The 24,763-nt window shown below is 38.9% G+C and overlaps 2 protein-coding genes across 6 annotated transcripts in view; one reads left to right on the top strand and one right to left on the bottom strand.

The window, feature by feature from the left end:
• The first annotated feature begins 1,822 nt into the window (after nt 1-1,822).
• Nucleotides 1,823-5,536, top strand: LOC18432472 (Protein kinase superfamily protein). Of its 2 annotated transcripts, XM_006842574.4 has the most exons (6): nt 1,823-2,086; nt 3,077-3,411; nt 3,683-3,818; nt 4,149-4,285; nt 4,399-4,522; nt 4,760-5,536. In XM_006842574.4, the coding sequence occupies exons 1-6, from the start codon at nt 2,032-2,034 to the stop codon at nt 5,218-5,220; spliced, it is 1,248 nt and encodes a 415-aa protein (XP_006842637.1). In that variant the 5' UTR covers nt 1,823-2,031; the 3' UTR covers nt 5,221-5,536. The 2 variants fall into 2 exon arrangements, with proteins under 2 accessions (XP_006842637.1, XP_088730214.1); XM_088874088.1 differs by lacking the exon at nt 3,077-3,411.
• Nucleotides 5,537-7,392: 1,856 nt separating this feature from the next.
• Nucleotides 7,393-24,763, bottom strand: part of LOC18432470 (uncharacterized) — a 45,044-nt gene continuing 27,673 nt past the window's right edge. For 2 of the 4 annotated variants that reach the window (XR_016060959.1, XR_016060960.1), the window contains exons 13-20: nt 11,738-11,780; nt 11,379-11,553; nt 9,688-9,758; nt 9,482-9,575; nt 8,855-9,061; nt 8,526-8,725; nt 7,835-8,215; nt 7,393-7,723 (exon numbers count right to left, since the gene is read on the bottom strand). Coding sequence is in view for 2 of the 4 variants with exons in the window: in XM_020666179.2 (XP_020521838.1) it covers nt 7,598-7,723; nt 7,835-8,215; nt 8,526-8,735; nt 8,855-9,061; nt 9,482-9,575; nt 9,688-9,758; nt 11,379-11,553; nt 11,738-11,780 (1,307 nt within the window). In the remaining 2 variants the exon portion in view is untranslated. Of the gene's footprint in view, nt 7,724-7,834; nt 8,216-8,525; nt 8,736-8,854; nt 9,062-9,481; nt 9,576-9,687; nt 9,759-11,378; nt 11,554-11,737; nt 11,781-24,763 lie in introns of all 4 variants that reach the window. The other 2 variants (XM_020666179.2, XM_020666180.2) reach the window with 1 other exon arrangement.

Here is a 24,763-nt window from a genome sequence, read left to right as displayed (position 1 = left end):
TGTTGACTTTGTATTTCTATTATTGTAATAAAATGTTTCAAGAAGAGTAGTTTCTTACATGGATACATCCATCCATTGTAGGAAATAATTTATAGATAGATAGAATGATTCCTAACTGATTAATTTAAAATAGTGTGTGTGCGCGAATTGAATCTATGTATCAGCACGTGTTAGATAATTATTTAGAAGTAGTGAGTTTGTCTTGACATTAATTTCCTATTATATGTCCTTCAGACACCCATTGTCTTTTAGAACTAGGTCAACTCGCTTTACTACGGAAAGAAATATAAAAAAAGAGTATATTTTTTATAGACTTGGGGACAGATCAGCTCCAACTGTATATTCGAAAAGAAAAGCTTTGTTCTTGAAGTGATGTCCCAATAACATGACTACCATTTCCATAAATAAGAAAAGGAGCTAAAAAAGTTCCCTGCACTTCTTTTTACGTACTTTCAATTCCTGCAACTAGAATCTTATATAATGGGACGCACCACCCGTCATGCTATGCGCATCGGTAATAAATAAATTTGAACTGCTCAAAAGAAAACCTCTGAAATGAAGAACTCGAAACAATTTCAGGCCAGGAAAAAAAAAGATAAAAAAAAATCAAATCAGATATCAAATGGAATTCTTATTATTTTCCGAATTTGAATGCATATTTCTGATACACATATTTTTACTCGTAAGAGATTGAATGCACATTTCTGGGTGACAAACACCTAATCCAATGCCCATGTGATGAGATACGATGCATGATAATTAAGCGAAAAAAAGAAATAGGTGGCGCCTATTTAATATGTGTAAAATTCATTTCCTCGTTTCTTTATTTGTCTTTAGTATTATTATTATTTTTTGTGTCAAGTTTTCAGTAGTTTTATATGAGCCCTATTCCTGATTCTCGTCCCATAACTATTTCAAATGGGGAAAAAAAGAGAAATTTAAAATTTCGATTAGATTTGGGATTCGAATTGTGGTGAAAGCCCATATTGCTGGTATTTAAGATTTCCTAAAGAAATCATAATGGAATTTCTATCCAATTCGGCTTGGCCATAATCCAGTTTCGTAGTCTCCCAAGCCGAATGGGTATTTCCATAATGGAAGCGTAAACAAATATTTTCTTGGGATTTTTGGATAAAAAGCTGTTCTGTTTCTGTTTTTTTTTAACATGTGGGGGAATGAAATTGTGGAGTTTGGGCATTAATTCCCGCGTGCAATGGTCCACAGGAAAGGAATTGGAATTAAAAAATATGTGCATGTAATGTATGTATGTATGTATGGTGGGCAACATCATGCATCCATATCTACTACCATTTGTTGGAGCTGAGTAGAGAGAGGGGCATTTAAGTGAATTCCTGAAAATCGGGGGACTTTGTCTGCCCCAATTGAATGGGAGCGTGCCCACCTCATAATGCCGCCTCTCTTTCCGAGACTCACTGTCGACAATGACCAAAATGCCATTTTTAATCCCAAAACACCCTTCTTCTTCTAAATTGACAATTATGTCCTTCAATTCCAGTTGGATATTTTGGTATCCATTCTTTTTCCTGATATGTTGGAACATAAGAAATTCAAGATGGCCCGCCCTTGGCCGTCTGATGTAAAATTGGGTGGCTAATGTTTCTCCATACAAGTTCTGTGGCACAAGTCAGGACCTGCGGGTCTCAATAGTATCCCCATTTTGTAGCAGAAGGATGTGGATAAATTGGGCATTTTTGTAAAGCATTTGCCCATTTGCCGTTCCAAATTTAAGAAGGCAAGGGAATCTTGCGAGTCCCTTCACCCTTACTTTCCCCACTTGTGACCTCTGTCTCTCTCTCACTCTGAACAACAAATAAGTGATGAGATTGAAGAGCTCAAAATAGAAGGGAAGGTCTTCAAACTCCCATTATCGAAAGAAGAAGAAGCAGGAGATTCAGATCGGCCGTATATTTATCCACAGAAGCTACAAGTAGTATGATTGTATGATATTGGAGGGGAGAAAGCGTATAATAAAAAAGAGATTAGTATGAGAATAATAGAGGCAGGGAGAAGATGGGGAACTGTGGGACTAGAGAGGAATCCGCCGTTGCAGCTGCTCAGGTCCAAGGTACACACACACCATCCCTCTGTTCCACTACACGCTACTGTTTACGTCTAGGGCTTCTTCTCTGGTGCCTACGCTTTACTTTGCCACGTTTGGTATTTCTTTTTATTTCATTCTTTGTTTTATGCCAAAATCTGTGAATCGGCCTCAAGATGCTTTTCCTTTCTGTGAATTGTTCTGAATATTTATTCCTTTTTATCGCTGTAGAAATGCCAGTGTCATTTTTTATACTGTGGGTCTTCTTGTGAGAATTTGGATTTTTTATGATTTGTTGTTTCATTTTGTAAAGGAGATTGTGATAGTAGTTTCTTTTTCCTCTCTCTCGTTATAGGAGGGTTCAATCTGGTTTTGTTTCCCCCTTTATTTTTTTGTTTGGAATTGATAATCTTTTATTCCATCCAACATTGGTGCACCTTCATCAGCTCATGACAGTTTTATGAGTTTCCTTGTTCACTACCTCAGTCAATCTAATCTTACCCTTTTACCAAGGTTCATAGTTGATTCAACCATGCCAATACAGTCAGTGCTATCTTCATCATTTTTAATGGAAAAGTAAGGTTGCTTGAGAATGTTCTCACGGTTCCAGTAATATCCCAACTTATCTATTTTCATCGGTATTTAGTGGCCTGACCTCAGGCTTGGATTTACCTGGGTCCCAAGCTCAAGTAAGAGGCCGGTTCGGCTGAGTCTCAACAGAAGGAACATTTAATATTCAAAGAACTAGGTCGGACTCACCCCGATTTTAGGGTTAGTCAAGTGACTGGCAAGTTCAAGCGTCGGTCAGTGGTTACAATGATTTTCATGATATACCCATCACATCAGTATACCTTCTTTCCATTGCAACAAGTATGTCTGATCTTTTTAGTAACCCTCATTATATGCATCAGGAAATATCATCATGGATCGAACTGGTTTGGGACCCTGTTGACAAGTTATCGCACTCTCATGATTACCTTACCCTTTTCTGAAGTTCAATTGCTTTTTTTGTTACAGTTCAGCAACTTCAGTTATTGGCATTGCCTGTAAAAAACATTCCTTCTGAGAAGAGACATAATCGGTCCTCATCGGATTTCAGCGACCCATCAACTCCCAGAAACTTTGAAGATCTGAGACATAGTCCAGGATCCACCAATGTGATCGCCTTCACATTATTTGAGCTAGAGACTATTACCAAGAGCTTCCGCTCTGATTATGTTCTTGGTGAAGGAGGGTTTGGGACGGTGTATAAAGGATATATAGATGAGAATGTGAGAGTTGGTCTCAAATCCCTCCCTGTTGCTGTTAAGGTCCTCAACAAGGATGGTCTTCAAGGGCATAGGGAGTGGCTTGTAAGTAAGGGCTGATTTAATCCCGCTTTGGATTACGATTTTAACTATAAAAAACAAACAAATTCAAAGCAGCCTTTATTGTCATCGATGTAGGGATTTCAATCAATAGAATCACTTTTGGTTCTGAACTTTTTAGTTGCTGCACGACAAGTAACTGTTCGGAAATTTTAATAGTTTTCTATTTCCCATGATTATAGAATAGTTTATTGATTTTTCCTTTTTCAGTTAATTTCTTGTTTATTGACTTGTGTATGGTATTTTTGACTTACAGGCAGAGGTTAATTTTCTAGGGCAGTTGAGGCACGCTAATTTGGTCAAGCTCATCGGATATTGTTGCGAGGATGACCACAGGTTGCTTGTTTATGAGTTTATGTTCCGAGGAAGCCTTGAGAACCACTTGTTTCGTAGTATGTCTTTCTTCCCCCAACTCTTGAACAAATTTCTGTATGAAGTTTCTGCTATTTTTTGTTGTAAGAAACATTTGTGAATTTAGAAATTAGACATTTAGTTCTATTTAAAACTCTCTGCTGGATCTGTTTAAAAGAAAACGAATACATTCTTTTGGTGCTGCAGTCCTTTGGCTCAGATGATGATGATGACCTGGTTTATACTAAACATTAAAAGTAACAAGAAACTGTCCAAATAGCTATATTTTAATGCTTTTAAAGTTATATCCCTGCACTCTTGTGTACTCGGGCAAATGATCTTACATGACTTCTCTTGCTTGAGGCGTGCAGAGGCATCTGCTCCATTATCATGGGCAACAAGAATGACAATTGCACTAGGGGCTGCCAAAGGGCTTGCTTTCCTTCATGGAGCTGAAAAGCCTGTTATCTATCGGGATTTCAAGACGTCAAATATATTACTGGACTCTGTCAGTGTCTATTGAACTTTCAAAACATAACAAGGCCTTAGGTGCCGTTTTCATTATAATGAATTATGTGGTTCTTCTGATTCTCATCATCTATCATCTGCTATGTCATACAGGATTACACTGCCAAGCTCTCTGATTTTGGGCTCGCAAAGGCAGGGCCTCAGGGAGATGAGACCCACGTGTCTACACGTGTGATGGGCACATATGGATATGCAGCCCCTGAATATGTGATGACAGGTATGTGTTGCCTAATATGGCTATAATTAATTTGTCATAATGGCAAGGCATTTTTGTATCAAAAGGGTACGAGCTTTCCAGCATTCAACACACTCGTGTTATCTTCTCGAATATCTGAAAATTCGATATGATTGAGCATTACCTCCTTTGTAGAACCAACAGCCATCTTCCATTGAGCTACAATTTTATGTTTCTCCTATATGCCCCAACACTAACTTCATTGATAATCCTTACCAGGTCACCTTACGGCAAGGAGCGATGTCTACAGCTTTGGTGTGGTCCTCCTTGAGCTGCTCACTGGCCGGCGGTCCGTGGACAAGACACGGCCGAGTAAAGAGCAGAGCCTTGTGGACTGGGCACGCCCCAAGCTCAACGACAAGCGCAAGCTCCTCCAAGTCATTGATCCGCGCTTGGAGGGCCAGTACTCCACCAGGGCTGCCCAAAAGGCCTGCAGCTTAGCCTACTATTGCCTCAGTCAAAACCCTAAAGCCCGGCCACTCATGAGTGATGTCGTAGAGACTCTTGAGCCCCTCCAAGCTACTAGCACCACATATGAGCCCCAGCCTCCAAGCCTGCCCCAAAGTGTGGTTGCCGACTATCGAACACGCCGCCACCACCACCAGCTGGCTGGCAAAGGTTGCCGCATTCCACATGCTGCTGATGCAGCAGGTGGGCTTGCCGCCTGTCGGGTGAGATGATCCATGGCAGGTTGGACATGATGCTTCTCACTCCCACATGCATACGCACTCATATGCATTGCATGTAACCTATATATAAGGTGGGGTTTGGGTTTATATGATGGATCAGAGATTTCAATCACGCCATATGAACTGCAAGTGTAATTTTCATCTTGGGTTTGAGTATGACTGCTTAGCTTAGCAGTTTGCAGAGCACACTTGTTCTTGGGTTTTGGCTTATGAATATTACATCTTAAGGGAAGCAAGAACTGGTTCCCATATGTTGGCTTATGTTTGTGTTATTGATTGTGAGTTAGAGGTGGTGGTGTTTATGATCTGCGCCTGAGCCACTTCACTTTGTAATCTAGTATGAAGCTCGTATTTCCCTAAAATCAAACTGACGCGAAGGTGGTGGTCTAGTGCAGTCTACAGAGGAATAAACCATCAAAACTAGATAATTTGTATAGGGGAAATGAACAAAGTGTGGTTGCTGACTATCAAACACGCCACCACCACCACCAGCCGGCTGGTAATGGTTGCCGCATTCCACATGCTGCTGATGCTGCAGGTGCGCCTGCAGCCTGTCGCATGAGATGATACATGGCAGCTTGGACATAATGCTTCTCACTCCCACATGTATACGCACTCATATGCATTGAATATATATATATATAAGGTGGGGTTTGGGTTTATATTATGATGGATCAGGGATTTCAACCATGTCTTGTGAACTGCAAATGTAATTTTCATCTTGGGTTTGAGTATGACTGCTCAGCTTAGCAGTTTGCTGTGCTTAATATTACATCTTAAGGGAAGCAAGAACTAGTACCCATATGTTGGTTTATGTTCGTGTCATTGATTATGAGTTAACGGTGGTGGTGTTTACGATCTGGGCCTCAACATGAGCCAGTTCACTTTGTAATCTAGTATGAAGCTCTTATTTCCCTTAAATCAATCTGATGCTAACGTAGTGGTCTAGTGCAGTTTACAGAGGAATAAACCATCAAAACTAGATAATTTTATAAGGCAATGATTTTATACAACTGTTGTATAGTAATATGATGCAACAACTTAAAAAACCATCTTATGGCTACTTGGTTGATCCAAAATTTCAAATATATACACTTTTCATTCTAATGAACAATCACAAAAAAAGAAAAAAATTGAAAACACAACTTAAAAAGTATTTTTTAGCCCAATTAACATAGATCGTTCATTTTGGTGAGATGTTTAGATCTAAATCTTAGAAGGATTTTTTCATTTCTAATTTTTTTGGATGGCTTTATTATCATTAGATGAACAATGTTAAAAAAAAAAAAAATGATTTTGAGTTTATAAAAGCTAAGATCTTGAAATTCACAAAATGTATGGTCTAGATTCATTTTTGGAGGGGACTCATTTTGACCATATCCAAGGTCCAAATTTAATTTTTTTTTCTTTGGGATTGATCATTTAGATGAAGAGTGTGTGCAAAATTTGAAGTCATACAAGTACCACAAACATGGTTTTCTAGAAGTGTCGTTGCATTGGATCATTGCTCATATATATATATATATATTATACAAGGGATTATTTACAAACGGACTGTTTATCATTTGTACATAGAAGTTACAATCATTGAGTGGTTTTCAATGCCACTCCTACACCATCTTAAAATTTATGGGAATTTGTGGCTCACACCAAACCATCCAATTTGACATCTAATTAATAGAAATGATTGTGATCTCCATGTACAAAAGATAAATGATCTCTTTATAGAGAATCCCATAATATAATAAATATCATATATATAACATAATAGTTACATATAATTGAGATCTTTATGGAGCGAGATTTTAGGAGAGACATGATATACAATGTCAATATAGATAGAGAAAACCAAAGACCTTTGATGTTGTCTTTTAATAGATGGAAAAAGGCTCATATGATTATGACCATGAATATAACCTTTCAATGAGACCTGAGAAGCAGGTTCATCTCACTAGTAATAAGAAATGCGGGCTTGCTTTAGTGGAAGATTCTTTGTTGATATTGAGACTCGAATGGGTCTCTATATCATTTGCTCTTGATCTCAGCCGCTACTTTATGATGGAATAAATTTATAAATGACTAAAAATCACAAAACATAATTCATCCAAGATTAAAGCTGCAAGTAGAAACAGACATGATTCCAAGGGCCAAGGGAAGCTCTTCAAGCATAAATTAGGTAATGATATATAACTCATATGAACAATATAATGGAATAAATAGTCTTGTTTTAAGTTTTATACATAAATGACTGAAAATCATAATTCATAAAACACAATTCAGCCAAGCTTAAAGCTGCAAGTAGAAACAACATGATTCCAATGGCCAAGGGAAGCTCTTCAAGCATAAATTAGGTAAGAACAAACAATGCTTACATTACTATGTACAATTCACCCTTTCTATAAATTAAGAACTCACCCTCTAGTCCATTCAAAACTGCAGCCACTGATTCTCTGCTGGATCCCTTAAAGTGATCAAGGATATCTGAGAGACCCACCTACAATGAAATAGCAAGGCATAGGAAACCGTCATTTTCTGAAAATGTTGTTGCATTTTGTGAAGCACTCAATAAGGCCCACAACCTGTAAATTAAGCAATGGAAGCTTACTCCATTATGGCTTCCAATCCACTCAAGCACAGAGTCCATGGTTGCATCGGGCTTGTGTCTATTGTTCCGTGATATCTCATCAATGTCCACGTGTCGCAGTTTTGCTGGTTTTTCTGAGATTGGGGCGTCACTTCCACAGGCTTGTTTTCGATGCCTAGTTAATTCTTTGTTCTCAGTAACTCTTGGAGAAACAGAAGGCTCTTCACCATCTATATTTGAAAAATCAAGCACTAAATTTTCTCTGACTATATCCTCTTTATTGCACACTCTTGTTTTGGTTGTTGCATGATCCTCACGTAGCTCTGGAACATCTAATATAGCGTTTGCTGATAGCCCCAATTCTTGCATTGTCAAGCATGCCTTGACATGGACATATGTCACCTGTATTTATAAAGTTTTAGATAAATAATTTGTTTCTACTTACCAGGAAAAAGAAAATGAAAAGAAAGTAAAGAATTATAGATGCATTTTATTTAATTTTATTTTCGATTTTTGTTTTCTTGGGGGGAGGGGGGGTGCGTGGGGACAATGGCGGCTCTGAAGGACTCTGGAGATTATAGAGGCAGAGGTTTAAGTTGAGATAGAAAATATGGAGGAGAGAATAGTGGATAGTGGGGTTAAATTAAGGAGTCTGCAACTCAAGTACAGTAGGTAATAAGTTCTTTTATTTCTGAAGTAGAAGATCACTCACAGATTCAGGTAACTCTTCCTTAATTGGCTTTAGTTTTTCTTTAGAGCCAATTTTCGCAACAGCAAGTTGAATGTCTTTGAAAATTTCACATGTCAATCCAGTTTCCTTACAAAATCTGCTCCACTGGATTTTATACCCCTCTCTTGCAGCTTCAAGAACATATGAAATAACAGTCTGTTCTTGTATAGGTGCCGGCCTCTCTGGTAAGTTCTTCAACACAATATCATTTACAGATAATAAGGTCACACTTCCTAATTAGGATAAATAAACCACATGGAAGCAATGAGATGAACACTGGATATACTTTAAAACACTAAAATATGACATACAGCAATCTTTTGAAAAGAAAGACCATGCTCTTGCCACATTCTCCATGCCTCAACCTTCGCTGGATTTGATCTTTTTTGGGTACTTGGATATGGCTTGTGTGCTACTGCCATCAGTGTTGGTTCTTCACCATTCAAAGAAAGCTTCAATTCTTGTGACAAATGACAAATACTTTCGATGATATGATTCCCATATGTTGTTACCAGGTGCTGCTAGCGAGAAAACAGTAAATAATTAACAAATATGGACACAAAAAACAGACATACAGAAAATGGGAAAAAAAAGGATCTATCCAATTCATGGTCTGCCTAATCAGTCAAGTCATTAGAAGTTTGCCAATTCCTACCGACAATATACAATGTTCTAATTTTCAGCAAACTTAAGTAGGCTTAAAACTCCATAAGTGGCACCAAAGATGAAACTCAGACATATAACGATATCAGTATAACAACTCTTGCGGAGGCAACCATAATGTTGATTATCCCAATTCACATACGGACGGCTACTATTTTTGCACAAGCCAATCAGCAGACAAACTCATCCTCCCGCCATGTGTGTCGTAATACAGTTAATAGAAAATTTCAGCAAGCTAATTTGGAAATAATGGATTTATTGGATAACAGACATGCCTGATTGACACCATCAATGTTTGCCAGTCTAGCCTTGCTTGATGGCCTTATTTTTGAAATTTTTTGAATGGTTTGATCACCACATATAGCATATCTGCAGACAAGGACATACCAATGGCGATAGGACGAAAAATAAGACTGTGAACACAGAATAAAAAAAGCAAAAACTTCAAATTTCACATTTATCAACCTAAATGTCAACTTACGGAGCTGTCCCAACATTTCGTGCCAACTTCATCCGCAAATCAAGAAGCTTGTGGTAGAGATGTACCTCATCCTGGAAAAGAACGATAATTGTACCATTAACAATGAGAAGAACAAATGCATAGAAGAAGCAGAGTCAGGAATGTAGTAGCAACTTCCATAGTGACCTCCCTCCAAAAACTACAGTTCCAAGTCAAACTTCGCTTTCTGTCATGGATGTGTAGATTTCCATGCTAATTTAAAGACTTGTTTGATCTCACCTTACATGCTGTCACAAACCATCCTTGGGCACTGTTGATTGACGATTTCGTTATTAAGTGGTCCCTTTGGGGGCAATTTTGAAACCTCAAGGACATAAATAAAAGCCACACTTTTGTGAGGGAGATGAAAACTGCAAATACTAGTTTTCATCCCACTCGCAAATGCTGCATTTTGTTGGAATGCTAACTATGCAATGATTAAGGCATAAGTTGCATCCAAAGTTAGTGTAAATCAAAGAAACCGCATTTCATGCCGAGAGACTTAGTAAAATTCCAGGTGCCTCAAGTCTCTAATTTACTTACCCGGGGTAGCCTAACTATGTCGACTAATATGCTGGTACTTCTGTCCTAGAAATTTTCTTAAGATAGTGATAGTCCAAATAAATACAAATGCAATTCTTAAAATTTCGAAAATATAATATTTTATCCTCATCATGTCATGAGTTACATGACTTTTTTCACTATGATTTTATTTATCCTAGCTATTGTAGTCATACATATTACAAAAGAATGAAACAATTGCGTGAGAAAAATATTATAGATAAAAAATGTTTTCATCCTACCTTATTCCTTTTCTTTTTAATTCGCTTTTGCTAATCTTTAATTTCTACCATAAGGATCATGTCATAGGCATCAAAGCATGAACCTAACTCCCACGACTAAATAATATGCATGGACAAACACATACCGAGCCCCCCACCAACCCAACCACCCACTCACACATAGCTAGAACAACCAAACACGATAGAAAAAAAAAAAACTCAATGCAGTAGCATAGAGAATGAAGTCATCTCTTTATCCAGTGCCTATGGGAATGGTATAGAAATTGAGGGAGTGGTCCGAAAATGTAGTTCCCAAAAGTTTGGGATTTTAGTGCATTTAATACCAATAAACATGTCTACTAGCACACTTATTTAAGCTACATTTAAACTCCAAAAATGGGTCAAATTCTGCAGATCTATAAACACATGAAAATCTTGAAAATAAACGGTTCAAATAATGTGCTGCAAGAAGTACTATTTTGGGGACTTGAAATCGTTTTTTTCCCCCATATCCATACATCTCGACTTCAGGATGATCAGTTAGATAGTTTTCCAACGTCAAAATGGCCTTTTCCCAATAGATTTTTGAGGTGCACCTTAATTCTACAATATAAGGGTCAACCTTATAAAAACTTTTTCCCACGATAAATGACAATAATAATTGCCAATATTCCATCTACCAACTAAAATCCGGTGAATGGATACTCGCAATGTGCAGCATAGTAAAGAGAGGGATACCCCTAAAGGGCCTCCACAACGATGAGAAGATAAATATAAAGAAGCACAGAGTGTTCAAAACAATCTCAATTTGTAAAATGTGAAAAGTACGTAACACTGAAACAAATAAAATTATATGCAACGTAAAAAAGCTTGTTGATGGACTAATCTAACCTTTGTAAGTCCTTGACATTCTAGAGCAGATAGGTCATTGAGATCTCCTTCATATTTAACTGGATTTTCACCAGTTTGGTTTTCCTCAACCATTTCATGGGTCAGAACCAAAATTAGAGGTGGTTGATGATCAGCACTTGAAGCATGGAGAAATTGAGTTCCTGTTGGGCTCACACTACATGAAAAATAACAAACTATATCTTCTTAATCATAATGTAAGTTGGCAATAAAAACAATGAAAAGTAAAGCCTCATCAACAGAGTAGAATGTTGCATTTGAAGAACAATCTGAATACGACACACATAGGGGTGGCCATCACTTCTCAGCACCTATGCAACATAATTTGAAGGTAATTATACCTTACAGTTCTATATACATCCTGAACAGCCTCTGTCAAATAGCCTGCATGGTTTTGAAATTCCATCATTACTTATAATGGGCCTTTTCAAGGATTACAATAAAAGAAAAACAGAAACACACAGCACTCATCAACAAGAAAAATGGCAGAACATAAAACACATTGCACTGCTGTTGAAACCCGTATATGCAAGAAGCTAACCTTATGGGCACCAAGTTAACCTAAAAGCAAAACTACTATATTGCTGGACATTAATTCAGGCGCATCAACGGCAGACAATTAAAACCCCAAATCTACATAAAACGCCACCAAATTCAAGTTGCTAAATCCAATCAATATTGACTTGCCACACCCCACTAATTGTTTTGCAAGACATTCATGTCATCAAAGTATTCCAGGACCGATTGGGTTCTGTCATTCTATTTTCGCTACAGTGCTCTTACAACCCACAGTCATTATCATTGGTATGCCTTTTCTCAATGGCCACCCAAAAATTCTTTTGCATTCTTATAATGCTCAAGATCTTATTGGTGTCTTATCCAAAGAAATTCCAAATTTTCAGCAAAAAAAGAACCTTCAAACAATTTTTTTTTTTTTGGGGGGGCATGGGGTGTACATACCCCCTACAAGACCCTTCTAAGTGAATAAAATAAAAAAATTTGGAACCGATATTTTTTTATTGAATCCAAAATTTTCAGAAAACATATGGGGATTCTTTGGGCAATCACTTGAGATTGTTTTGGGCATTGGGAGTTTTTGGGCGAGGATTTGCCAAAGTAATCAAGGCTGAGTAGAAATCAAAATTTCTTTCAACTTTTTGGTATCCTTTCATTTATTAATACTTTTTTTTTTTTTGGAACAGGCATTCATCCTCGTCGACTAACAAGAATCTGGCAATGAAATATTTGAAACTCAACACCGCAAGTGACCGAAATGGTGTTTTCTATACTCTATGTTAGAAAGGTTTCACAAAAGCAACAGTGTATGCTAGGTTTCATGCCAGATGGTAGCTGAATCAGGACTATGCTGGTTGTGAACGGCCTCGTTTCTTGCTTCTAAAGGGCTCATAGTACAGCAGCACATTTTCCATGCTACAGCAATACAGTTGGCCCCAAACTTCTCGGCAAGGCATTTTTTTATGAAATAAAGGATGCCCCTAAAGAAAGATGAAGTATGTAGTCCTACCCACCCACCAGGTGACCATGCTCTCCATGCGCAAAGGCCCTTTAGGGCCTTTAACTTGCAATTGAATGAGTTGGTTTGCTAACTGGTAGAGTTTCTGCTTTCAGACAAGTAGCTAAAAGTCATAATTCATCCTTACTTTGGTTTGGATGTTACGTTCATTTGACGTGCCTTTGGACTTTCAAACAGGACTAAAAGCGTTGGTGCCAAAAACAAGCTATCTCAACCATTGAGGAAGACTGGAACAGGCTAAACAGGAGCATTGGAGAGGCAGAAACGCCCTCTAGAGTGCTTTTAAGGGTGGCAACAAGCTCAGTTGTGGTTGAAGAGTGTTCTGCAGGTTAGATAAAGCACTCTTCAACCATATCTTAAATGTACAATCCAAAAAGGCTTTGCTCAACAAAGTAAGAGTTTTAGTGAGCGCTTTGACATTGCAACAAAAAAATAAAAACTACAAAAAAATAAAAAATAAAAAAACTACAAAAATCAAATTGAAGTGTCTTCTACCTTCTAAAGTGAAGAGCAAAGCCAAACCAGTGGCGATGCTTTGGATAAGCTACAGATCAATGCACTCACACCTATGTATTTTATGCCTTTGCCACACCAGTGGTAGCAACAAGCAAACAAAGCCCTCTAAACTATTGGAAGTTCAAGCCTCTGCTAAGCAAGCTAGTACTAATATGGGGGTATTTACGGAAAAATGAACTTCTTGCCGGTACATTATCGGGAATTGTTAGTGCATGCCCACAAGCGACCAATGAGAATAGAGATCAAGGCACATGTAGGTGGCAAAAAAAAAATTCAAAAAGAAAAGAATGCAATGGAACAAAAAGAATTGTTGGATGAAATTCAGATATTTGATGATGTAGAAGACGAAGATGTTTTTGAAGTTGGAAACAAGCAAGGGTTACAAGGGATAGGGATATAAATTTTGGTGGTAAGGTTGGGCAAAAACGACCTCTCCATAAGGGACCAATGGATGTTTTTTGCACCCTTGACCCCAAGATTGCAGTGGAGGATAGGACGCAAAAACAAAAAAGGCTACACTTGGTAATAGATGCAAGAGACAAATAAGGTTTGCAAATACACCACCAAGTGGTTTTACCAAGCCGAAATTCCTTTCAATACCGTATTGACACAATAGCTTCAAGGTTATGGTCGAGGGCCTCGAGGCAATTGACAATTAGGCCTAGACTCAACCCCCTACATTTCATGAGCTTAGGGTGCCCATTTTGAAGGACACAATGAAAGATGTGAAGAAAATTTTGAGTTTTCAAAGAGAAGGGTGGGAGAAGTATGGGGTGACCATCATGTGTGATCAGTGTATCAAAAAGCGCTAGGTAGGCGCCTAGAACCTGGGCGGCTGCCTAGTTGAAAAAAAATAAAAAATCCCAATATACCATATTCCAATAATCCAACTTGAAGAAAAAAAAAAAACTAATAAATAAAAGTTGAGAAGAGAATTTTGATAATCCATATTGTTAAAACAGTAAACTGTAAAACCATACAAGTCATATAAAAGTCAACATTCAACAAAACAGAAATATACAAAAATTTAGAAAATATACAGTCTAACAAAAGTCAACACTCATAACTCAACACAAGTTACACAACAGTCAACAGACTCAACACTCAACACTCAGCACAAAGAGGCAAGAGTATTCAATCATCATCATCATCATAAGGAATATCAATAGCGCAAGCCTCATCATATGCATCAGAGTCGAGGCCATCATCATCAGAGTCATCTCCCTCTTCAATATAACGCTCATCCTCCTCTGTTTCTTCTGAATCTGCCTCTTCCTCCTCTTCCTCTTCTTCTACCTTCCTTTTACTAGTATGTGTAGTCGGTGCAGATGAGGCCCTATGAGTCTTGGCTGCTGTACCCTTCTTTTTGTGTTTCTTTGAACTCAAATATTTTATAATTTCTTCCTTGGTAACCTCAAGAACATTTTTACACAGGGCAAAATCCCCCCTAATACCGGCAAAGTGTTTTTTAAACCGGAAAATGCCCCCCATTAGTATCATTTCCACAAGAATTACATTTAATACGATTTTATCACTTGGATTCGGGATATAACCATACTTCCAACCCCGATCACCACTCCGACGATTAGAAATTGGAGAAGATACTTCCATAGAACAAGGCTTATTTTCAACCTTTTTGGTTCTGCAAAATTCAAAAGATGTCTAATTTCATCTCAAAATGCTTCAAAACCTTTGTACAAGAAACAACATTACCTCTAACACCAGCAAGGTGTATTATGAATCGGCTAATACTCCCATTGGTATGGTTTTCACAAAAATTACACCTTATACAATTTTTATCATTTGGTTTTGGGTTATCCATACTTCCAACCCGGATCACGTTTTCTAATAGTAGCAGAAATAGATATATGACAAGGATTTAGTTCTTGTTTTTGTTTTACATAATTTTAAAATTGCTTAATCTCCTCTCTGACAGCTTCAAGAACGTTTTTCCAAGGGGCAACATCCCCCTTAATACCGGCAAGATGTTTCTTAAACCGGTTTAAGCTGCCTCCTTTTATATCTTAGTCATTTGGATTCGGGTTGTATCCCTATTTCCAACCTGGATCTCCACTCCGACTAACTCCTAAAGAAGACATCTCAAAATAAAGCAAGCAATCTAAAAATGCACTTACTTTGGTTGCTTAAACTCCAAACTTTGAGAAACACTTCGATGATTCGATGATCAAATCAATTAAATGTAGTTTTTTGGAGGTTTTCTTGTGGGTTTAGGGTTCAAATGAACGTAAAAGCCATCATTCTTAACCTTTAAACCTTTCAAAATAACAAAATGAAAAAAAAAAAATTCATTTTTTCCGCCTCTAAGTGGGGTGCAGGCTCTGGGCGGCTGCCCAGGGACTGACCGCCTAGGCACTAGGCGGTCTACTTTTTGAAACTATGTGTGTGATAGATGGCCAAATGGGAGGTCTCATGTATTTACCAATTTTTTGGCCAATTGCCCAAAAGACCACTCGTTTTTTAGACCAGCTTTGCTTTATGGGGAAGAATGTTGAGCGGTCAAAAAGCAATATACCCACATAATGAGTGTAGCGGAGATGAGGATGTTTAGATAGATGAGTGGCAAGATAAGAAGGGATAGAATTCAAAATGAATACATTTGAAAAAATTTAGGTGCGACACCAATAGGCGAAAAGATGAAAGAGAGTAGACTTAGGTGGGCTGCCCATGTGTGGCGCAGACCCAGTACAATACTTGTTAAGAGGTGTGAGTTAGTTCAAGCGTTAGGCTAAAAAAAAGCAAGGGGTAGGCCCAAAAGGACATGGTTGGAAGTAGTGAAAAAAGTTATGAGGACTTATGGCCTCACTAAGGGTATGGCCCTTAATAGAGCAGAATGACGGACCGGGATTCATGTAGCCGACCCCAATTAGTTGGGAAAAAGTCTAGACAGTGATGATGACACTCTTTTTTGAAGTTTATTGATGCATTAAACAAGTCAAATGATGCCACTTTGGTGAGTTAATGGATGAGATTTAGAATTCATTAGGTAAGAGCATGTGGTACAAATTGTCATAGACAATGGGCGATGTTGTGAAGGAAGGAGACGAGTCATTCTCATCCTAGCATGTTGATCTTAAAATTTTTGGGGCATCTATTAATCGGGCTTGTTTATAGATTGTTGGGTCTTTCAGTCCTCCATGCAATGACATTTTGAGCCTAAGTGATTGGGCTTAAGAGAGGATGGAGTTCATCCTACCATCTGGAGGTGAAAAATTTTGGCTCTGGTAAAGTTGTGTTCTTTTTGAAGTCTGAGGATGAATATTTTAAGGCTCTTAAGCATAGGTTCCCTAAGGTTCGAGGTAAATTGCTATCATTGGACAGACGGAGCCTTCTGCTCACATCTCCTTTGTTTGTACAAATTACTGTTGGGTGAGATTTTGTGGCGTTCCGCTGCATGTTTGGAACTTAGCTATTTTCCAAAAACTTGCTAAAGTTTGTGGGGAATTCTGTGAGGTTGATTGTCCTCATATACAGCCTTTGATTGCAACTTTGTTTAGGTTAAGATTCAGAGGGCGATTTCTGTACCCCTTCCCAAGAAGATTAATTTGAAGGTGGGTCCAGATTCTTTCCTTGTGAATGTCACCATCGAGGTCCTTCATCTAGTACGATTTCGAATACTACCCCTGTGGTGCATCCATTGGATGAGGATGATGGATGGACAGTGGTGCGCAATAGAAAGGAGACTAGCTCTTCTCGTCGGCCCATCTCAATCTCGACTGAGTTGCAAGTCCCCAATGGAGGCTATCGAAATTTTGGGGAAGGTGGTCCACATGGGAAGCAAGTGTTGGTGCCTTCTGATCATGGGCCTACAAAAGCACCAAATTTGAAACTCAAAAAGGTCTGGGTTCCGATGGGACGTTTTGATGATAACAAGGATACCTATTTGAATAACAATAAAAGGCAAGATTTGGGGTTTGTAGTATTCCAAAAGTAGTTGTTGGAGGGCCAGAAGTACCACATCTAGCTAGTACCCTTGTAGGTGGACTAGCGAATGGTGGTATTCCTAGTCTTATGGGAACACCAAAACTTAAAAGTTTTGAAATAGGGGAGCCATCAAGTGTAATGTTGGGTAGATCCACTAATGTGATGGAGGATATTAGAAGGTTTGAAGAATTGGAAAGCTTTGCCATGTGTAAGCTAGATATGGAGAATAGGACGGTGGAGAATATTTTGAGCGATCCTTGCCCACCTCTATGTCTTGGCTCTGCATAGAAGGCAATTAGTAGAAAACATTTTGCTCTGTGGAGTTTGAAGAGGAGGGTAGTGCGTCCAACGTCTATTTCAGGAGGGTTTCTATTGCAAAAGCTAATCTGTAAGGCATTTTTCTCTTACCTCTCAAATATCATGCCGAGAGTTCTTCCTTTTCGTAAGGATATGAGAAAGGAAAGGGTTAGGAACTCCCATGTGGATGTTGTGAATGATGCACCGGTGGGTCAGCAGGAGGATGATTTCAATGAGGCACCGATGGGTCAGCAGGAGGATTCTAAGAATGAGCCGGAGGAGATGTCAGAGGATGGGGAGGAACCTTTGAGTAATTCTTTAGTTTTGTTGAGTGAGGAGGAGCCTCAGCCTAATGCCCTTGCCATTGTGGATCCCCAGGTGGTTCCACCTTTGAATGTCATCGCTCCTGGGAAACAATCCCCTCTTCGATTGTTGGGTTCAGCGCAACCTTTGGGACCAATAGGGGCTTTCGATGAAACTAAAGTAGCTGAGATGAAAGCAGAACATGCTTATACGACCATTTTGTCTGATGTGGGCTTAGATCTTAATGTACCTATTGCCATGTTTCTTCAAGAGATCAAGGCCAAGGTGAAGGCAGCTAAGAAGGAGAAAGACCAGCAAAGGAAGGAAAATTTTAAAAAGAATGGGGCAACTTCGGTGGAGATTACAGAGAGTTCAAGGAAAGGAAAACAAAAGGCAGCTAAGGCACGTTTGCGAACTTCTTCTAGAATTGCTGAGCGGAGGTTTCATGGAGGTCATTTTCAGGAAGGGAACCCAGTGCGTATTGAAATTGAGGATAGTAGGACCTCCTCCAGCTCTGCATTGACGGATCCCTCATCTGTGGAATTGGCTTGCTTGGACCGGAGGCAGAGGGACCGGGTTCTTCTTCTCGTTGTTTATGAATTTTAATATTATAAGCTGGAATGTTAGGTGTTTGGGGGATAGTAGGAGGAAAAGGGATGTTTTGCTTTTAGTTAAAAAATTTAAACCTTCTGTTTTGATCCTTCAAGAAACTAAATTGCCTGATCCTAATGTTTTTGGGAATAGAGAAGTGTGGGGTAATGGGTCAGTGGATTTTATTGGTGTTGATGCTATAGGAGTTTCGGGGGACCTATGGGTAGTTTGGGACCCTGATATTTTTATTTATGTAAATATTTTTAAAAGTGACAGGTTTATTGTTGTTTCTTTTAAAGGTCCCAGTGACTTTTAATGGGTTTTAATTAATGTTTATGGGCCTCATTTTCTTGCTCAGAAGTAAGTGTTTTTGAATACTCTCTCTGAGTTCATTTCTTTGATTGAACTGCCATATTGTGTTGGGGATGACTTTAATCTCATAAGATGGCCTATGAAATTTCATCTAATTGCTCGGTTAATTCTTTGATGCACCTTTTCAATGGTTTTATAAAAAGGCATAGACTGATGGATCTCACTATTGCTGGTCTTAAATTTACTTGGTCAAATAATAGTTTATCGAGTTTGATTATGTCCAAGATTGATCGGTTCTTGGTGTCTTGTGGGTGGTTAAAGGTATATCCATTAACAACAGTCAGAGGGCTCCCACAATTGACTTCAGATCATGTACCTATCCAACTAAATGTGGCCAGTGGTGAACGAGGGCCTTGGCCGTTTAGACTGAAAATAGGATGGTTGCAGGAGAGAGAAGTGGTTGATATTATTCGAAACACGTTGTTAAATAAGGTGATTTTGGGTGGTACTGGTTTCCAGATTCATAAAAAGCTGATTAGTATTAAGCATAATCTAATTTCTTGGAAAATGGACAATCAATACCATTTGAAGTCTAAAATTGATAATTTGTTGGCTGAGGTTTAAGTGTTGGATCATAATATTCAAAGGAGCTCGATGCTATGCTCTCTCCAGGAGAACCTTAGGCTAGAAGAAGTGTATTGGCGGCAAAGATCTCGAACTAAATGGTTGGAGGGAGATCTAAATACTAAATTTTTCCACGCAATTGCGAGTGCCAGAAGACGACATAATGATATTTCTAGTCTGACTATACCGGGGGTGGATGAAGGGGATAGGCAAGGGTTAGAAAATGGTATTGTTGAGCACTTTCGAAAAGCTTTCTCCTCTAAAATTATGTTTGAGACACGGATGCCAAGAATCCAATTTAAATCATTACCATCTAATTGTGTTGTCCAATTGGACGCTGAAGTTACTATGGATGACCTTAAGGTGGCGGTTTTATCACTCACTAGTGATAAGGCTCCGGGTCCAAATGGCTTTCCGTTTTTTTTCTTTCAAAGATTTTGGGCTTTGGTGGGAGATGAGTTATTGAATATGGTTACAGAGTTTATGGATAGGGGCAAGTTGTTTGAAGGGATCAATGCCACTTATATCTCACTCACTCCAAAGAAATATGTGATTGCTTCGATTAGTGGTATTCACCCTGTAAGTTTGTTTACGAGTTTATACAAGATTATAGCTAAGATTCTTGCTGAAAGACTGAAGGTTGTGCTTCATTTCAGGGTCTCTAGACCACAAGCAGCATTTATTAAGAATAGAATGATTACTGACAGAGTGATGATTGCCCAAGAGTGTATTCACTCTAGTGCCATTAGTGGAGAGCTTGGAGTAGTTCTTAAGCTGGATATGGAAAAGGCTTATAACCGAGGGGAGTGGAAAATTTTGTTGGAGGTGATGGAAAGAATGGTTTTTGGAGACGATGGAGAAAATGAATTTGGGGTTGTTTGTCCACTACCCACTTTTTTTTGATAAATGGGAGCCCTATTGGTCATTTCCCTTCCTCAAGAGGTCAGAGGCAAGAGGATCCCCTATCTCCATTCTTTTTTACCTTGTATGCAGAGCGCTTTAGTCTTATGTTGAGGAAAGTCGAAGAAAGGAAATTTGCAAGGTTTCCAAGTAGCACCTAATGGGCCTGTAGTATCTCATTCGCAATACGTTGATGATACCCTTATTTTCTGTAAGGCGGAACATGCTCAATTGATGAATATTTATAGGTTCTTTACATGTTGTGAGGTTGTTATTGGTTTGAAAGTTATTTTTTCTAAGACTTCCTTGATCGGAGTGGGCGATGATGATAACCTTGTGCTATCCTTGGCTGAGTGCATGGGCTGTCGGGTTGAAAACTTCCCTTTTATTTATTTGGGCTTACCTATCTCATTTTCCAGACTACCTGTTTCGGCCTAGGATAGAGTACTTGAAAAAGTACAGTGTAAACTTGATATGTAGAAGCCCAAATACTTATCTTTAGGAGGGCAGATTACTCTTATCAAATCTTGTTTAGCTAACCTTTTGATTTACCAAATGTCTACATTTCAGATGCCTCGAGTGGTAGCTAAACGCATTGAACTTATGATGAGGAGCTTCTTATGGGGATCAGTGGGTGAGCAGAGAAAGTATCATCTTTTAAGGTGGGACCGTGTATGTATGCCAAAAGAGAAGAGAGGCTTGGGGATTAGGATGGTTTCTTTGGTCAATTCTGCTTTATTATCGAAAAGATGGTTGAGCAGCTTGGTTCACAGAGATCAGTTTTGGTGTTCTATTCTTGTGGCAAAGTATGGTTTGGATAGGATTGGTTGTTGGCTCGGGAAAGGGAGGAACTCGAAGACCTCCTTCTCTTGGAAGGCTATCTATTCCACGAAAAAATTTGTGGATGACAATATCAGATGAGAGATTGGTAAAGGAGAGAGTATTTCCTTTTGGCACTTAAAATGGTTGGAAAATTGTCCCCTTAAAATTTCATTTCCTAACTTATTTGATTGAGTCACTGAGCCAAATGCTAAAGTGGCAGATTTGTTCTCAATAGCTGATGGCAAAGCATCATGGGATCTGCAGATGCATTATAATAGGGTTCTGTAGGCAGTACCTAATCAATTTTTGGGTTTGATGTCTCTTTTGGAAAATGTGTATAAATCCAATTTGGAGGGTGAGATTGTATGGGAATTAGAAAAAGTGGGTACATTTTCTATCAAATCTGTTTATAGAGTACTAGCAGGTGTTTGGAAGTGGTCGATACCCCACAAGGTTCAAGCTTTTGTGTGGTTAGTTACACAAGAGAAGATTCGAACTATTGACAATTAAATTAAAAGGGGTAAAATCTTGACGAATGTGTGCCTTATGTGTAAAAGTGATGGGGAATCGAGTCCTCATCTATTCCTTCATTGTGCTTTTGCTTCAAGATTGTGGGGATGGTGTTTTAACCAGCTCGGAGTTGCGTGGGTTGTGCCATTTTCTCTAGATTGTATTCTCACATAATTTTCAGGGATACGGTTGTCTAAGGGTGGTATGAAGTTTTGGATGATACTTAGTGGGGCAATCATGTGGGAGTTGTGGAAGGACAGGAATTGTAGGACCTTTGAGGGGGCTTCTCTTCCTTATGAGAGGGTGTTGTTCAACGTTAAGCATACCATGTGGAGCTGGTTATCAATTCTTAGAGAAAACTGGGGAATTTCTGAAATTGATGTTTTGGCTAATCTCCCTAACCTTTTCAAGTTGGGGAAGGCTAAGTGTAGACCGAAAATGAAATGGACCCCACCAATGCATGGTTGTTTTAAGTTAAACTTTGATGGTAGTTCATACGGAAATCCAGGGAGAGCAGGTGTTGGTGGAATACTTCGAGATTGGAAGGACAATGGTATTTTGCTATGCCGGACCTTGTTGGACTTTGACTGCAAATAAAGCTGAGATGGCCTCTTTATTGCAAGTATTGAAGACTTTGAAGGATAGACCAAGGTTTCAAAAAATGCTAGGCAGCCCCGAGGCGGCCTCCCCAGCGCCTAAGCGGGCGTCCAAAACCTCAAGCGCCCTATAGTTTTTTTCACTTTGGGGGTTTTCATATATTGAGGGTTTTGTTTTTAAGAAAAAAAAAAAAAAATTAATTCTTTTTTTCACTTTGGCTGTTAAAAATAAACCCCTTAATGTTTTTATACAACCTTAGGGGTCAAAATGACCCCCTTTGCCCTTTTGGGAGATTTAAAAAAATGAAAATGGCCTTACGACTGAGCGCACGCTTGGGCACCCACCCAGGTACATCCGCCCGTGTAGGGCCACTTGGATCTATGCGTGCAGGTCTTTGGTCCAGGCCGCCTAGGAGCCACGCGGACCATTTTTTAAGACATTGGGATAGAGAGGAGCAAGTACGGTATCAGCACTTGAACAGGAATGATTTCCCATCCACTCCCGATGTGGTCTCTGCCATCATCGAAGAACTATCCTGGAAGAAACCGAGATAGACAGATGGATGTAGTTCTCATGGGGGAAAGGGACTCGATGAATACCATTCTATGGTGCCAGAGAGGACAAAGAGTTATGTGGTAGATGCAACAAGTTGGGATACATATTACGGATCTCGTAGCAGTTATGAGGGTCTCATTCTACCATGTCTATCGGGAAGCCGATGAGTTAGCAAAAAAAGGTGTTTCACTTGCTGAGTTAGTGATTTGTAATGATTTTTGAGTTTGTTGTAACTCTCTTTTGTATGGTTTTTGAACTATCAATACAGAGCTTTGAATATTGGCAACAAAAAAAAAATGGTATTGTTTATTCTGCAGTTGGGTGTCTCGTGACTTTGAAGAGGAGGCATATGATTTGGACTCTTTGTGAAACTCACTGTTTTGATCCCATGCTTGAGAACGTAGTGAGAACATCCAAGGTTAAAGGGACAACTACAAAAGCTAAGTTTGTCATTAGTTTCATTTATAGTCATACCCTAGTGGTAATTATGAGGAGGGAGTTTCAAAGGGGATAGAGAGAGAGAGAGAGAGAGAGAGAAATAATCAATAAATTTCCTAGGACATCTCATCTTAGAAGAATGGATAAGTAGCTGAGGCATCAAGATGGGAAAAAATCAAAGCTAGTTGTGCTTAATACATATTTTTGTGCACAAATCTACTATTCCTTAAGTGTTTCTTAACCCTTTGGTTGAAGTGCTTCGATTGGTTTATGGTGATGCAAAGCCCAACATGAGTCCAGTGTTTCAAAAGCACTAGGCGGCACCTAGGAGGTCGGGGGATCCAGGCCGCCCAGTGCTTAGGCAAGCAGCCAGAACTTGAGCGGCCCAATAGAATTTTTCTTTTGGGGTTCTCTCTCTAAAACAGCCTTTAACGGGTTTTAGGTTTCAAATGAACCTAAAACCCACAATTTTGCCCCTTTAGTATTAAAAAAAATTGACCAAAAACTACCATCAAGGAGCCATATTTCTGCCCTTGGGCGGCAACCTAGGCAGGCGCCCAAGGATATCCGCCTAGGTGGTCGCTCAGGCTCTGGGCGGACCGCTTTTTGAAACTATGCATGGGTCACATGCATGAGACAATGACTAGGGCGACAGAAGTATTAAATTGGTTTTGAAGAATGATGAAACCAAGTACAAGCCTATACTTGAGATTGGGGATAGAAGATGGGATACCCAGCTTCATAGGCCCCTCGATGCAGCTGATTACTTTTGAAAATATGAAAAATATCTGGTTTGCAAATATGTAGGACATCTTTCCAACAACTAGTACTACAGAAATAATCACTTTTTATTCATCTTTTATTTCTTTTCACAATAGGAGTGGCCCATTGCACCGGCACTAAAGTCAAATGTTTAAGATGATTATCAAGGATTGATAAAGCAACTTCATCTATGTTGCAGCAAGTCGCTTGATTAACAGTGTGTAAATCAAGTCCTAACCACATAATTTGTTGAAAAGTGTGCAGATATGCATGAAATGAGGGGCAACAATGTCCATTCAATAATTTTCTAGAGATCTCAATCCTTATGTAGTGCTAGACGTGTCTCAAAGTTACTCCTAGGACTGTCCTACTTGACCTTTCTTATGTCTAATCCTCTGCTATTTATTACAGTTTATGTCTGGCCCTATTTTCATCAAAAGAACTACTTTCTCCAACAAACAATGCACCTAAACCTCTATTTAGAAAAAACGAACAAAATAAAGAAAAAAGTTATCCACACATGGCAGCATCAACCTCGTGCCCATCCTTAAAAATTTCACCATATTAATTGCTTAAGAAAAAGTAGTGATCTTGATCCCAGTTTAAAGTAAACACAACATGAAGTAATGTTCACACAATTAATAATTATGGTGTTACCAACCAA

The sequence above is a fragment of the Amborella trichopoda genome, chromosome 8 (genome assembly GCF_054954075.1).
Source record: "Amborella trichopoda isolate Santa Cruz 75 chromosome 8, AtrichopodaSantaCruz75HAP2 v2.0, whole genome shotgun sequence".
Classification (NCBI taxonomy): domain Eukaryota; kingdom Viridiplantae; phylum Streptophyta; class Magnoliopsida; order Amborellales; family Amborellaceae; genus Amborella; species Amborella trichopoda.
The sequence above is the reverse complement of the archived record's forward strand: the minus strand, read 5'-3'. Positions and strand labels throughout refer to the sequence as shown.